This window comes from Coenobita brevimanus, chromosome 92 (assembly GCF_032717465.1).
Source record: "Coenobita brevimanus isolate Jiangsu-jjx chromosome 92, ASM3271746v2, whole genome shotgun sequence".
NCBI classification, from domain to species: domain Eukaryota; kingdom Metazoa; phylum Arthropoda; class Malacostraca; order Decapoda; family Coenobitidae; genus Coenobita; species Coenobita brevimanus.
In genome coordinates this window covers 9,689,423-9,706,291 of record NC_137045.1, presented here as the reverse complement: position 1 = coordinate 9,706,291, position 16,869 = coordinate 9,689,423, and the positions used below count along the sequence as shown (strand labels likewise).

Below are 16,869 nucleotides of genomic sequence, written 5' to 3'. Positions count from 1 at the left end.
GGGCACATACCGGACACAGCACCACAGCTTTTGTCTGTTTTTTTCTGGATAGATAATCTGGAGGAAATGAAGTTGCCGTACAATAACCTCCTTCCTGAAAATACCTCATACCACCACAAAAGATGGCTTATTTGGTCACCAGTTCGTTATATATATATATATATATATATATATAAATTTTTCCAGGATCATGCCTTGAGCAAGGTGAGTGAGAGGAATAGAGTCATCTGGAGTGTATTCACCGAGACGAAAACTAATTTACAGCAACCTCCCCCCCATCACACACACACACACACACACACACACACACACACACACACACACACACACACACACACACACACACACACACACACACACACACACACACACACACCTTCATGTCCGCCTTATTCTCTGGCCGGATATGTGAACACTTCCTCAGTATTCCTGCAGCGCCTCCCTCTCACTTTCTCTTTCCTTCTCTCCTCTCCTCTCATGCATGCCTTATTTCAGCATTCTTCCATCTTTTTTTTCTTACCATGCTCATACCTCACATACACACCGTAACTTCTTTTCTTTATATTTTTCTTTCTTATGTCGCCCTCTCAATGCCTTTCACATTTTCTCTCGTTGTCTCTGTGTCCTACAGATTTCCCTCTTTTTTTTTTCTCTCTTTTCTCTATATTTCAGTTTTATATTTCCCGTTACCCCTTCAATACAAGAGTTGTCCCGTAAGTTCACTAAAATCGTAAGTGTTGGAGGTATAATTTAGAAGCTGCCCTCGTAGTGAAGGGAAAAATTAGTTTCTACCTTCTTGTTTTCCAGATGTCCCCCTAGATCAAATGATATTGTCTGGTTGTACGAATAGATAGGGGAAAAAAGAATAGATAGGTAGATAGATAGATGGATAGATAGGTAAAGATATAGACACAGATATGCGAGTACTTTACCTTATTTTACCTCACCATAACAAGCCAGATCTAACTTCACCTCCCTTCACTTCACCTCACCTCCCCTTAATTTACCTTACCTTTACTTTACCTTCCCTCCCCTCCCTTCCCCCTCAGCCACCTGGCACGTGTACTATACCTGAATTCCTCTTTCCCTCCCATTCAAGATTTCAGATTGGATCCTTTTTAGACCCTCCCTGCTTTGATATATCTACTACCCCCCCCCCCGTCCCGTCCCCTGCCCTATCTGATTACCCTCTGCCATTCCATTACCCTCCACTCGGCTTTTATCCTTGAAATTTTTCGTCTCTCTCTCTCTCTCTCTCTCTCTCTCTCTCTCTCTCTCTCTCTCTCTCTCTCTCTCACACACACACACACACACACACACACACACACACACACACACACACACACACACACACACACACACACACACATCTTCCCCTTTCCCTGGAATCCTCTCCATATTACCTCCTCTCTCTCCATCCTCCTTCCTCTCTCCCCCATCCTCCTTCTCAATGTCCCACCCTCCTTCTCTCTCCCCTATCCCCCCTCCCCTTCCCCTGCCTTTTCTCTCCATGCTGTCTTGAGTGGAATTCTTTATATGAAATAGTTTGGAGATAAGACGGCTCCACGTTTTTTCAATAGAGGTTTGTTCGTGGGAAAGGGGACGTAGCTCCTCTGTGTGTGTGTGTGTGTGTGTGTGTGTGTGTGTGTGTGTGTGTGTGTGTCTACGTGTGTTTTATTTACTTACATATACACTGTTATCGTTCCTTTCTTTGCCACTCATCAGTCGTCTCTTCCTCACCACCTCACTCTTCTCCTCCATCTACAGTACAGCCTCTGTAGAAGGCATACAAACGTTCTTGTAATATGGAGTCCTCCTCTCATGCATTCATTCGTTCATTCATTCATTCATTCATTCATCCATCCATCCATCCATCCATCTATCCATCCATCCATCCATCCATCCATCCATCCATCATTCAAGCACTGTAAATGCATCTCATTCTATCCATCTATCCATTAGACATCCAGTCATTCTGTACATGTACCGGTATGTATCCGCCCGTCCATCTATCCATTCATTCATCCATCCACCCACCTATCTCACTGCTTATTCATCTATCCATCAGGCTCTGAAAAAGGCCCACAAGCGCACCCGTAAGCTGTGGACCGAGATGTACCCGGACGAGCCGTTTGACGTGATCCTGGATGGCTCTCAACCCGTGGCTCTCTCGCAGTACACATCACTCATCAGCTATGATCTGGAGGCGGCCGTGGCAAGGCAGAGCATGTTCTACTACCAGGTGGGTTGAAGGCAGAGTTAGAGAGAAAAGGGAGAGGAGGAGGTAGGAGGAAAGGGAGGAAGGGGAAGGAGGGTAGAGATGGAGGGAAATAGGAGGGATGGTAGGGTGGGGAGAGAACGCAGGAGGAAAGGGAGGACGGGAGAGAAGATAGAGGGGAAGAGAGACTGTTCAGAGAATGGGAAGAGGAGATCAAAGGCTAGACAGATCGCGTTCTACGAGTACCACAAGGTTGATGATGGAGAGTTGGGGAGAGGACTGGGAGAGGGGAGAGTGGAGTGAAAGGAGAGGGAAGTAAGAAAGCTTGGATCGTATGAATAGGATGTGAAAATCAAACCTAACCTAGCCTAATGTAACTTAATTTATCCTGACCTAACCTAATCTAACTCAATTTATCCTGACCCAATCTAACCTAAACTATCCCAGCTTAATCTAACAAATCCTAAACCTGCCTAACCCAGTCCAACCCAACCTAAAAAAGGTCAATCCTACCTGCTTTACCTGCGTCCCCTCTCCCCAGGTGTCGCTGCCTCACTGCCTGACCAAGCCGTACCTGAAGGAAGCGGTGGAGCGGTACAAGAAGTTCATCTACCTCAAGTCCACGCAGCCATCAGAGTTCCTTGTGCCCTGCTACGATATGGACGTTGTTTGGCACGCCCATATGGTAAGTACACACACACACACACACACACACACACACACACACACACACACACACACACACACACACACACACACACACACACACACACACACACACACACACACACACACACACACACATCTCCTTAGCCTGTTTAGTACGGTGACTTCTTTATAGTTATGGACGTCATCTGGCACGTCCGTGTAGTATAGTTCACTCCCACATACACGTAGGCCTTCAGTATAGATGTTCACGTGTATCTTTGTAATCTACCTTTATCGTTTTCACCACATTTTCTTATCTGCTTTATCCTTGCCATCTCCAGACGATTTTATTTAGCTTTTGAAAGGTTATTTGTAAAGGGGTTTTTGTAACGTGAATAAAAAACTGGGCGCTTGCTTAGAAAAAGACGTCATCGGATGGAAAGGGTAAATTTTGTGCCTTTAGTTATTCCAGTATACCCTCCCTCCCTAACGTCTTTCCCCTTCATCGGCACCAAAACATCACCTGAATTCTTGCATCCATATACCAAACCATAATTTACACCCTCACCCTCGCCCTTACCCTCACCCTCACGCTTACCTTCACCTTTACTCTTACTCTTACCCTCTCATTCATACCCAAAGTTATATACAGACACCCTCTCCCGTCAAACTAGCTACATTGTCATACACACCCACACACAACTTTCAGTTACACCCTCTCACATTACCCACATCTTCACGCCATATTCACACACAGCACCCTAACATTCTTACCCTCACATCCACACCGTCACACTTCACCCACACACCATATCCCCAGGCCACACCCTCATACTCATACTACCACCTCACACCCACACCACTTCCCCACATCCACACCCTCGTATTTTCACTCTCACACTTCCATACCCTCACCCTGACCTCCATACCCACACTCACATCCTCGCCCAGACACTCCAGCACACCCTTATATTCATTTCTCTCACCATCACCCCTCCCCTTCATGCACCCGCACACATCATCCACAACACACCTTTTCATTTCCCCCACTCTAAGGCATCCTTCTTTTACTCACACCCACACCCACATATCCACACCTATTCTTTCATAGTTCCACTTACATCTCCACCGTCCACACCCCCTCACCCGCTCACAACCCCACTCACACACTCACACCCCCTACCTCACCCCTTACAACCCCACTCCTACACTTAACCCCCATCTCACACCCCAGTCACCCAGCCACTCATACACCCACACTCCCGCGATCGCCATTTCTTTTCCGACACTTTCAAGTCCCCGATTTCTGGCAGGAGCTCTAGATCATCTCCCCCCCCCCTTACCCCCTCACCCCCTTCACCCCACACCTCCCAGGTCCCCACCCCAACCCCTTCTCATTACCATCCTCATCTCCCCCTCCCACACCATCATCACCATTTTTCCTGCCCTCTTTCTCTGTCTCTGCGCTTTCTGGATGCCTGTCTCGTCTCGTCTCTCTCTCTCTCTCTCTCTCTCTCTCTCTCTCTCTCTCTCTCTCTCTCTCTCTCTCTCTCTCTCTATGTATATATATAGAGATATATATATATATATATATATATATATATATATATATATATATATATATATATATATATATATAGAGAGAGAGAGAGAGAGAGAGAGAGAGAGAGAGAGAGAGAGAGAGAGAGAGATAGATAGATAGATATTCTCTCCCTTCTTTCCTCCTTTGCCTGTTTCCATCTGTCACGTATTCCTCATTTAGTTCTTTTCTCTCACTTAGTACTCAGTCTCACCATCGCCATGCACCTCACACTCCCTCATTACCTCTCTCCACGACCCCATCTCCATTTTGCCTCTATCTCTCTTTTTCTCTCATTCTGCCAGGCCTCGTAATCTCTTCCCTCTCTTTCTCCTCGCCGGGAACCTCTCCATTATCTCTCTTTATGAGCTGTCTTTATTTTTAGTCTCATATCTTTCTCATTCAAGACGGCCCACGCTCCTAGAAGATTCTCTCTCTCTCTCTCTCTCTCTCTCTCTCTCTCTCTCTCTCTCTCTCTCTCTCTCTCTCTCTCTCTCTGCAGTATATGTGTGTGTGTCTGTTTTGCAGTGTTATTGCCTTTATTTATCTGTTTTGTTGTTTGTGTATACGTCTTTATCTGCTCTTCATGCATTCAACTTTCCTTGTGTGTTTCTCAGTTTACCCATCGATTTTTCTATAGATATTTCAGCCTTTCTATTCTCTGTGTGTCCTGTACATCTACGTACCTGTCAGTCTGCCTGTCTTTCCGTCTGTCTGTTTATATTCTTTCTGTCTCTCTGTCTGTATTTATTTGCATCTACCTATCCATCCTTCTGTGTACTCTTACATTCATCTATTCCTGTCTGTCAGTATCTAACTGTATCTCTCAATTCATCTATCTGTGTCTGTGTATCTATCTGTCTGGCTGTCTGTTTGTATCTATCACTCAGGTTGCCATCCGTCTTCAACTTCTTCATGCCTCTCCACTCACATCTCTTTGCCCTCACTTTCAACTTTTCTTATCTCTCCCGCCTCTCTCCTTTCCTCCCCCCGCATCGCTTCTCCCCCTCTCCTCTCACTTCTCTCCTCTCCTTCCCCCCCTTTTCTTCTAGTCCCCTCTTATCGTTTCCTCTCCATTCCTTTCCTCTCCTCCTGTCCTCTCCTCTCCTCTCCTCTCCTTTCTTGACATATATTTTTCTCTCTTGTGTTTATGTTTCTCTCCCGTCTCCTGTTCTTTTCTCTCCTGCCTCTCCTCCCATTCCCTACCTTTCACTTCTTACCCGTCTCTCATTTCTTCCCCAGTCCCTCTCTTCCCCTCTCCTCTCCTTCCGTCTACCATCTCCTCCCCTTCCTTCGTCTCCCCCTGTCTTCCCTCCCCTCCCAACACGCCCCCGCACTACTCCCCCAGCCCCTCTCTCCTCCCTTCCACTCTCCTCCTCTCGTCTCATATTTTCATTTCCCTTCGGTCTTTATCCTCCTCTTCTCTCCCCTCCCTCTCCCCCTCCCCTCCACTTCCTTCCCCCGGTCCCTCTCTCCATTAACACACACCAACTTTTTAACTTTTTTTCCAACTCTGTAACGCAAGACCTCGAGTTTGTCACTCCTCCATTACCAGTCCAGATGTACTTAATATTTTCTTATTTAGATTTTTTCCTAACTTTCTCTTTCTTTTCTCTTATTTTGCTTGTTCAGTGTCGCTCACTGTTACTTCAGCTGAGATGTAATTAATGGTCTCTTGTTTACTTGTTTTTGTTTTCTTTCTTTCTTTCTCTTTGCCTTTGACTATCCTGCTAGCTGAAATACAATTAATATTTTCATCTTTAGCTTTTCTTTGTGTCTTTCTTTCCTATTCTTTTTTTTTTCTTCCACTCACTGTTACCCGTTGAGATGTACTTCATATTTCATTCTTCATCTTTTTGTCCTTTGTTTTTCTCTGCCACTCATCATTATCGTTTGGGATGTATTTATTGTTTTCTTTTTCATTTTGTCTTTTTTTTTCTTTGCCACTCAGGTTTTTTAGATAAGATATATTTGACATTTTCGTATCTTTTTCTTTTGTCTCGTTTTCTATACCACTCTGAGATGTCAGTTAAAATGTACAGACTATTTTCTGCTTTCATTTCTCTTTCTTTCTTTGCTTTCGTCTTCGTAGCGAGAGATTTAGTAATGGAGCCAGTTTGTCTTTATCCATTTGTGTCCCTAGGCCAGCAGTACGACACCATCTTAAATTGTAATCCAGGTAATGTCAGACGATTCTAGGTTGGAGTTGATAGAAACGTTTAATTCTAACCATCAGTGTGTTGTCTTTATCCCGGTAATGCCAGAAATCTTTTATCGTTGAGAAAGAAACGTTTCTTACTGAAGGACTGTTTTTTTTTTCCCCAAAGCTGAATTACAAAGCAGTGTTTTTGGATGCTAGACTTGTTGACTCCATGTCTGGCTACTGAGTTATTTTTATTTTAGTTTAGTTTCTGCTACCCAGAGTCTGCGTATTACAGGAAGGTCAGTAGCCCCCGCCCATGACATCTTCCAGACACTTGATTGATCACCGTGATGGATGAACAGGAAGGGCAGAGAGAATCGGCTCTTTACGCGATTAAAGCTATTTCCAGTAAAGCCACTCATATTGTAACAGAATTAGATACGTTCCCTACTGCCCATAAAATGAGAAAAAGAGAGAAAATAAAAGCATCGGTGCACACTTCCTACGAGACAGTGCAGCCTCGTTGGGTAAGAAACTTCTCTAACACCCTTTCGTAAGCGATTTATTTTGTTTATTACACCTTATTGACGTGTTCTCTGTTATAATAATCCTCCCAACACCACCATACTTTTGCATAAATAGCACACAAATGGATATCAACTACCCACGTCCAAAAATAAATCGCAAAGGAGGAGTTGTTAGAGAGCTTCCTTAACCGATGCTTTGGTAAAAATGCCTTGTATCACTTGCCTCAAACATTTCCTCGTTAGACCTATACTCTTTTCACCTTAACATGGCCCAGATTTTCGTTCTTCTTCAGCCTATTTGACGTAGCCCAGCAACAGACATTTCATAACACTGCACAGACATTTCATAGCACTTCTTCATGACTAGCATCATTTTTAGGCCAGGTTAGGGTAAAAGGGGTATATTTAAGCCTAGTACTGTTATCTTATGCACGTTTAGATGATTATGTGGATTAATTTTCTTGGAATATCACACAGAATAGTGATCATTTCATATTTCATCTGATCCTGCACGATGCTTCCTTGACAGTACTGCGCATCTGTATCTTTTCCACAGCACCTCTTCGTGACTAGCGCTGTTTTCTTGTACTTAACATTTTCTTGCAGCTCAGTGTTCAAGATGGAGAGATGTCAATATTAGGCCAAGTTATTTTCAAAAGTATATAGTATCGTGTATGAAGAAGAAAATTATTCCAAACACCGAGCCTGTGGTTTTTGTCAGTCCAGTTATGAAAACACTTCAAGTTCACCATCTGAGTGGGTTTGGAGATCTCGTAACAGATTATCCTTAGCAATTTATACTGCGTATTACACCCAAATATCATTTTGTATGTTACTGAAGCAAACTGTCCAAATTAAAAAGATATAATTAGCGTACAGGAGATCACCACTATCGCACGCAAAGTAGATCGCTAAGAGAGAGGTGCAACGAAGCCTTCTGTACCACTCAGAACGCGGGCCATTTGCGCAAAGACCGGTATTCTCGTCAGTTAATGAAGCTTCCTAACATCCCTTCCTTAGTGATTCATTTTTAGATATGGCTGATTAATAAAACTTTGAGTGTTATTCATGCATAGTATGAAGGATTAGAATTGCACAGAATAGGACAGTCAGGTGTAATAAACTAAATGAATCACTTAGGAAAAGGTGATAGGGAGCATCTTCAGCTGACGAGAATACGGCCCAAGAAACTCGACAGTAAAACGACATAACTAGCATAACGAGATACCGGGTAATGATAAGATGTAAACGCAAAAATAAATAGCTAAGAGAGAGGTGCAACGAAGATTCGTGTACCACTAAGAATACGGGCCTCACAAAAAAAAAAAAAAAAAAAAAAAAAGTCAAGGTGTCATACCCAAAAATAAATCGCTCAGGGAGTGGTATTACGAAGCCTCTCTTGCCAGTTAGCTTAAGATCAGTATCGTAGAGCTAAGACGCCCCTCATCACCTGGGCGTGTCTTGACCCTGGCCGCGCTCCTTGGCTGTTTCTTCCCCACAAGGCCCCCGGGACGAGTTTACAATTAATATGCAGATGAGACACGAGCCGGAAGTTTTGCGGCCCACGCTAATCTCACTAATTTTCCGCTGTTTTTGCTTGCCGACGTGACTGGGGAGGAGTGTGTGTGTGTGTGTGTGTGTGTGTGTGTGTGTGTGTTGCGAGCGAGTAGAGTGTGAGGAAGAGGAGTGAGGGGGTAGGCTAACTTTCTAACCACCCATAGCAGTTTCGTTCCCATTGACAGACAGACAGATATATAGATAGATAGACAGATGGACAAATTGACAGAGAGGGAGGGAGAGAGAGAGACGGACTAGATCAACATCCCAACCACTCTTCAGTAGCTAGTCTCCCGACAAACAGGAAGTGAATTAAGAGTGAGTGTGTGCGAGAGAGTGGAGTGTGTGAGAGAGTACCTGTAGAGGGAGGCTAAGTCAACACCTCAGCCCTACCCCAGAAGACTCTCACCCATAGACAGAGTTAGGGGAAGTGTGTGTGTGTGTGTGTGTGTGTGTGTGTGTGTGTGTGTGTGTGTGTGTGTGTGTGTGAGAGAGAGAGAGACTAAAGTTTGTATTCTTGTAGTTTAATTAGCACTGTTACACCTTGCCTACTCCTTACTCTTCTCTTGTATGCCATTGTTCTCTCCGACAAAGAGAGTATATTTTCTTTGTTCCTCTTTTTTTTTTATATAGACAAAATTTGCATCACTCAAGCGCGATTGCTCTATCCTGTCAAAGTTCCTTAACCCTTTTCAGCTCAGATGATGGTCTAATATAGCAAGACTGGAGTGTTGCTTTTGACTAATAACTATGGGGATATCGTCGTACCTCATAATTAAGGCACACCGAATACAGAGTTACCACGGTTCAGTATTCAAGTTGTAGGAGTGGTCCAGTTCTGTTAGATGAAAGCAAACCGGCTATAGCATATAAGGCAATACTGATGTGCCACTTAGTACAGAGGGAGAGAGAGAGAGAGAGAGAGAGAGAGAGAGAGAGAGAGAGGAGGGGGAGGGAGAGAGAGAGGGGGGAGTAAGGAGATGTTAGACAGCCACCTAAGATGACTACAATACGGGTTTAAGTCAACTCACCAATCACATCTCAAGAGTCTCTCACCTTCTCTCGTTCCCTCCAAGTTCCCCTACCCAGCCACACACACACACACACACACACACACACACACACACACACACACACACACACACACACACACACACACACACACACACACACACACACACACACACACAGCCAGACTGCTTAGGGAACAACTACTACTACCCCTTCAGTACGATGACTTGCCTTTGTCACTTCTTCCTTATTCACTCCACGAAAGAATTTATCACAAGTTACTTGCATTTGCTCTTAATCCATTTAATGTGTTTTATTTGGTTCAAGAACGTTTTGTGTAGTGAAGTGGCTTTATGTTATCTAAGTCTGTTTTATGCATTTCGGTCTGTCTTCTTCTCTTCTTCCTCATCTCACCCCCATCTCTTGCGTTTCCGTCCACTCCTATCCCGTCTTGCTCCATATAGCATCATCCAAACCTCGTCCCTCCTCACAGCATCCCACTTCACTTCACTCAGTCCATCTCCACCCTACGTCACCCCACTCTGCTTCACCTTATTCCCTCCGATACCACCCCACACCATTCCATTCCATCCCATCCCCCACTTCCATCAACCAGTCTCATTTCATCCCATCCCGTTCCACCTACGTATCCCATCTTATCCCGTTCCGCATCATCCCACGCTACTCCATTCTTCCACGTTTCCCGCCCATACCATCCCAGTCACCTCTATCCCACCATACCCAGCCCCGCTCCACGCTTTCCCGTGTCACGTCACCCCATTTCACCTTATCCCATTGCATCTTACATTACACCTCACCGCACCACACCATTCCACACCATCCCACACCATCCTTCCCCTAGATCATCCCATCCCATCTCCTTGCCCTTATCCCTTCCCAGACCCTCTTCCGTCCTCTGACTCCGTTCCGTCCTCTCCAATCTTGTCTTTAGTTTTTGTCCTATCCATCCTCATCTGACTCAAACTCCTTCCATCCCATCCCATCACTTCACATCGCATCCCATCCCAGACTCTCTCGTCCTATCCTGTCTTGTCACTCCCCTCTCCAGCTCCATCCTACTCAAACTCCTTTCATCCCATCCTATCCCATCCCTCGCTCTCTCTTGGTTTATCCCATCCTATTTCACACCACCCTCTCATCTCATGCCATTCCATCCCACATTCTTTCATCCCTATCCCATTCTATCCCATCCCATCCCACACTCTTCCCAATTCCATCCTATTCCACAGCACTCTATCCTATCCCATCCCGTCCCATTCCTGCCCTCGCCCCATCCCTTACTCCCAGGGGAATTCAGATTAATAACTGTGATTATACTGGTGAATATGCATGGAGGGGGAAATAAGAGAGAAGGGGAAAAAAGAACAGAGAGAGAGAGAGAGAGAGAGAGAGATGCAAAGCCATAGCTCGACATTGCGTAATTCCTCTTATATTGACATTGCGCAACTTTGTATCACGCGGATTCACAACTATTGCTCTGATTTTTTATTGTACGCAGATTCACTAATATTGCACTACTAATTCTGATATTACACAGATTCTAGTACTACTTATTCAACTCCAATATTACGCCTATTCGCTAAAATTGCCCTAACTCCCAAATATGGCTCAAATTTTCTGATCTTGCACTGGCTGCCATAAAACGCAGACACTTCACGTTTTACCTCACCCCGATGTGACACAAATCGTCTGATCTTACACTGACTCAGATATTAGGCAGATTCTTTGATATTATACTAACTTTCCTGCAAATTCTCTGATATATCACTAACTCTGCAGCGCAAATTCTCAGCTATTAAACTAACTCTGATTCTGGACAAATTCTTTCATATTACACTAGCGATGATGATGCGCATATTCTGATATTAAACTAACACCGGTACCACGCAATTTCTCAATCATTTCACAAGCTGTTTTACGTGACTTTTCTAACATTGTCCTAGCCCTGATTTTCTGTAGGTTCACTGCTATTGCAATGGCTCCTCGGTATTGCAAAGCTTCAGCAACATCACGAAATCATTAATACTGCGCTATGATACTTTTACACCATCGCTAATATTACCTTTGCTTCAATGTTACACCTACACAACGTTCCACTATTGTAAACTAAAATTATACAAACTCTGATAATACCGACTTTAATAATACACATCAATACTCTTACACAAATTCTTCAATATCACAGGCTCTGATTTTACACAGCTCTCTATTTTTCACAAACTCAAATACTACTCATTCCCGTTAATATTACCTCTAAATATCCTCGCCAATATTACACCAATACAAATATCTTTCATAAGTTTTAATGGATTTCTTCTCTCAGTCCCCATACTCTAATGATAATCTTTTATTTTCTTGATTTTTATTATTATTTTTCTTCTTACGTTCTCCAGACGATTTTATTCAGTCTAGGGTCGCCTCTAGTTGTGAAGGGATGTATGAAGGTTGTATGACCCCCCCCCCCGTTTGAAGTCTCCCATGGCCTGAAAAAAAAAAAAAATGCATCATATATACTCAGCTGGTATTTTTTTATCTGACGGAACTGGACTACTGTTATAATTTGAATACTAAGGTCGGTGTTGCGTGAAATCCGACGAGCCTTTGTTACGAGATAGTGATGAGTCTCCTTGGTTACTAGTTAAATCAACCCTCCAGTCTGGCCATCCACCGAGCAAAAAGAGGCTGTTAGGGACCTCTGCACTATACAGGCCTTAGCAGAATAAAATCGTCTTTTGCCAGCCTGAATAAAAACACACACAAAAAAAGCGCCTCGAAAAGATCTCAGGGTCGTATTTTAAGTGGATTTGGAGATTCCGTAACACTTCTCCCGTGGCGATTTATTCTGCATATTACACTTCAGTATTCTCTTCACTTTTTTCTTCAGATATTAGAACGATACAAATAAAATTACAAGAGATCTATAAGGTGTAATAAGGTACATAAATCGCTCAGGAAGTGGTGTGAGGAAGACTCTTGTGCCACCTTGAACACGAGAGTCGACTTCCCACATTCACCCCCATCCCCCCATCTCCCCCCCCAAAAAAAAAAAAAAAAACTACCCTGTATCAGCTCCGTCTGTAGTTTTGTTATTTCCTCGCGTCTCTTCCAGCTCTTCGCTCCCTTTCTGTTTCCTCTCTTTACGAACCTTTTATTCTCTCTCTCTCTCTCTCTCTCTCTCTCTCTCTCTCTCTCTCTCTCTCTCTCTCTCTCTCTCTCTCTCAATACCATTCCCGGCACTCCGTTGTTGTTTTCCCCCCCACTGCACGCCACCAGAGCCTACATTAGCTCCCGTTTGGACGCTAGTGAAGAGGAAGTAACGGAAGGATCGTTGGCTAAGTGGAGGTTATCGTAACACGTGTTTGTTGGTGGTTTATTCTGCATATTACACCTCAGCAGCCTCTTGTGTATTGGTGATGCAGGCTACGTCGATACTAAAATGAGATTAGTAATGTACAGGGCTTAAAATATAACCAGGATATTTTTGCAGTGTTTCGTATTGAGGTAGTTATTATAATTTAGGAAATGCAAAAATAACAGAAGGAAAGGGAAAAAAATGAATTACAACCCAAAGTTCCTTCCCTCTGATGCCCAGGTATTTGCACAGGTGTTCGTAACTGCTTCACTCTCTGTTGGATTATTACCCTTAAACGAAACTGCCAGCTTGAGTAACTTACAGGGTGCCGGGTATGTGTTAATCCGAACTTCGTCACTTGCAAATTGTCCTTTACCATTTAGCTGCCCCCCCTCCAACTCACGCCCCCCCCCCATACATATCTCCATTCCATCCCTCCATCTACTTTACCGCTTTCGTCACTATAGGGCTACTTTGCTGTTAACTAGAGAACTGGCAACAAGGTTAGGAAAGGATACGAACAGGTGATGCTCCTCAGATATAGCAGGATACCGGATATAACTTCCACACATCCGTCGCAGACATGGTTTGATTGACAGCTTGACGAGGTTTTGTTTTCCTGCCTGGAGGGTTGGGAGAAAATAAACTCTGTCTCTCGCTGCGCATCAGGAGATAAATATAATCGTGGACTGTGATGTTTTTTAATCTTATCGTGAATGTTTAAGGGTACTCATTAAAAACTGTTGCTATATAATTATCTTTGTGCTCGTTGTCATTATCATCATTCTAACCCTGTCTGAATAAAATTGAGGAGAATGATCACAGCACAACACGACCCGCCACATAAATATCAGCACAACATATCACACACACGTTACCGCAACTTAGCACCATCACTTCACTCAACTCTGCCCTTCCCTACCCTACCCTGCCCTGCCCTGCCCTGCCCTGCCCTGCCCTTCCCTGCCCTGCTCTGCTCTGTTTAACTCTAATCTGTTCTGCCCTACTCTGCATTATCCTAATCTTCTCTGTTCATCTCCACACCAATCATCAAATTCTGTAAAGCAAACCATCCTCCTTAACACCACACCACACCACTCCAATCAGACTCAGCAGTTCACACACACACACCCTTCCCTAACACTTCTCCCTCCCTATAGGTGCACCCGAAGAAGTACCAGAAGGACACACAGCGGGTCCTGGGCAAGACACTCAACCACGACGACTCCGTGAACGACCGCACACCTGGCTCCAAACTGACGACCTCCGACGGCTCCACGCGACGACTCTGGGCCAAGACCTTCGGCGAGAACTTCAGCAGGAACGGCGCCATGTTCAGGGGAGATCCGCCCTCCAACGTCATTGAACCCATCCCGCCGGAGTTCAAGAAGGCGGCTCTGGGGTCCGCCTTCCAGTTGCACGTGAAGAAGGTGAGTGGTTGGATGACTGTGGGTGATTGAGGATGGTTGTGTGTGTTGTTGGTTGGGTTGTTAGTTGTTGGTGGTAAAGAGGAATTGGGTGGAGTGGAAAAAAGGGATGGCTGTGATGTGTGGTAGGATGGTTGTGGGTGATTGTGGGTTGTTGTGCATGGTTGTGTGTGGTTGGTTGGGTTGCTAGTTCTTGGTGGTGAAGAGGAATTGGATCGAGTGAAAAATGTGGATGATTAGGTGTGATGATGGTATGGATGGCTGTGTGGTTAGATGTGGTGGTGATTGGTGATTATGGGTGGTTGAACTGTTAGATGATTTTGGAAGTGAGTGGGATAAAAGAAGTGTGATAAACTGGTTGAGGTGAAAAATATGGATGGGTGGATATCTTGTTAATTTAGGGTCTGCCTTCTAGTTACAGCCGAAGAAGTTGTGTGTGTGTGTGTGTGTGTGTGTGTGTGTCTGTATGTGTGTGTGTGTATTTATGTAATAGTTGCTGGTTTGCGTTATTTGGTCTTTGGGTTATAGGTGGTATAAAGAATATGGATAGATGAATATGACCGATGTTTGGGGTAGTTGGTTGTGTGGGCGGTTGGATGGTGATGTGAGTTGGGTTTTAAAGTGATGATTGGGGAGGGGTTCAAGACGAGAAATTGGATTGGGTGTGGGATTACGATGGATGAAGAATATAGTGGTTTATGGTAGTTGAATGTGAGGATGGTTTAGGTGGTGATGGGTGGTTGGGTTGTTGGGTGATGCTGAATTTGGGCAGGGTGGTATAGGGTGATGGAGGGTGAAGGGTGGGGTATGAAAATGGGTGGTGATGATGATGATGATGATGATTATTATTATTATTATTATGAGGAGGAGGAGGAGGAGGAAAAGTCTTCAACTTTACTCGCTTGCTTTTGTTGCTGTTGTTGATGATGGTGATAAGAAAATCGTATAATCTCCTCCACAAATTTATTTTCCAGTATTAATTCATTTATTTGATGTTCAGGTTGCGATAGGCGGCGCTCCACCTGGCACACTGAAGATCAAGCTTATCCATCAGGTAAGCCGCGGCATTTAGTAACCTTTCCACTTGGCTCCCCTTCCCTGTACCTCACATTCTGTATATCCCTCCTAATGCATGGCTTCTCCTCCCTTCATAGATTCTCTCTCTCTCTCTCTCTCTCTCTCTCTCTCTCTCTCTCTCTCTCTCTCTCTCTCTCTCTCTCTCTCTCTCTCTCTCTCTCTCTCATTTTCCCCTTCCCCTCCCCTCCCTTCATCTCTTCTTCCCTCTCTTTCTTTTTCTTCATTCGCCTCTCGTCCATATTATCTCCCCTTTACTGCTTCTCATCGTTCTTCTATGAGCCTCTTTTTCCCCATTGTGTTATTCATTATTCATTATCTTTTCTCGTCTTCTCCCTCTCTCATGATTATCTCCATTCTTCCCGTCCCGTCGTGCGTCTCCTCTCTCTCTCTCTCTCTCTCTCTCTCTCTCTCTCTCTCTCTCTCTCTCTCATTCTTCCCGTCCCGTCGTGCGTCTCCTCTCTCTCTCTCTCTCTCTCTCTCTCTCTCTCTCTCTCTCTCTCTCTCTCTAATAATTTGCTTAACCATTGTCTGTTTCCCTAAGTATCCCATGTATTTCCCATTATAAAGAAAACGAAACCATACACCTAACGATCGTACCAACCAATACGGAAAAAATCAATGCCTGTAAGAATAAAAAGAATAATGAAAGTGAGAATGGCTAGCGCAGTTCAAAGGCTTTAAATTGGGTGCAAAATAGGGTGGGGTTTGTGTGGGTGTGGTGTAATGAGATGTCAACAGAGAGAGAGAGAGAGACGGTGTGGTAGAACGGTAGGTATAGCCATCAGGGAAACTCTACGGTGCCAGCGTGCCGCATTTCACTAACTCCTCAATACAGTGCTGTTTAGTCTGCTCATAATTCATTAGGTCGGCTACAAATATTCAACATTCGAGCTACCCATATATCACTAACCACTCTACACCCAACGATCCTAGTTCTACATGTTATTAATTCAGAGTCACTGTAGTTCGTTTACCTTAACTTGGCCTAGATTTTTCGCCATTTTGTAGCCAATTTCGCGCAGCTCGGTGGCAGAACGACACTGCCATGACTGTATCATTTCAATAGCACTTCCTCTTTACTATCATCGTATTCTGGTGTTAACCTATTGTTGCAGCTCAGCATTCAAGATGGAGAGATGGTATTTTTAGGCCAAGTTATTGTACAAAATGTGTAATTCTTCCATTTTAGTGATGGGCTCAGCATTACAGTATTTTGTAGACGCCACACACGAACTCACATGATAACGTACTCACACACAAACCTGCACACACACACACACACACACACACACACACACACACACACACA

General features: G+C 44.2%; 1 protein-coding gene across 1 annotated transcript in view; it reads left to right on the top strand.

The window, feature by feature from the left end:
- The window catches only part of LOC145412074 (uncharacterized), a 122,857-nt gene that overhangs the window by 45,214 nt on the left and 60,774 nt on the right, over window positions 1-16,869 (top strand). Inside the window, exons 4-7 of the mRNA XM_080281992.1 lie at window positions 2,069-2,242; window positions 2,760-2,903; window positions 14,217-14,486; window positions 15,484-15,537. Coding sequence (XP_080138118.1) covers window positions 2,069-2,242; window positions 2,760-2,903; window positions 14,217-14,486; window positions 15,484-15,537 — 642 coding nt within the window. The remainder of the gene's footprint in view (window positions 1-2,068; window positions 2,243-2,759; window positions 2,904-14,216; window positions 14,487-15,483; window positions 15,538-16,869) is intronic.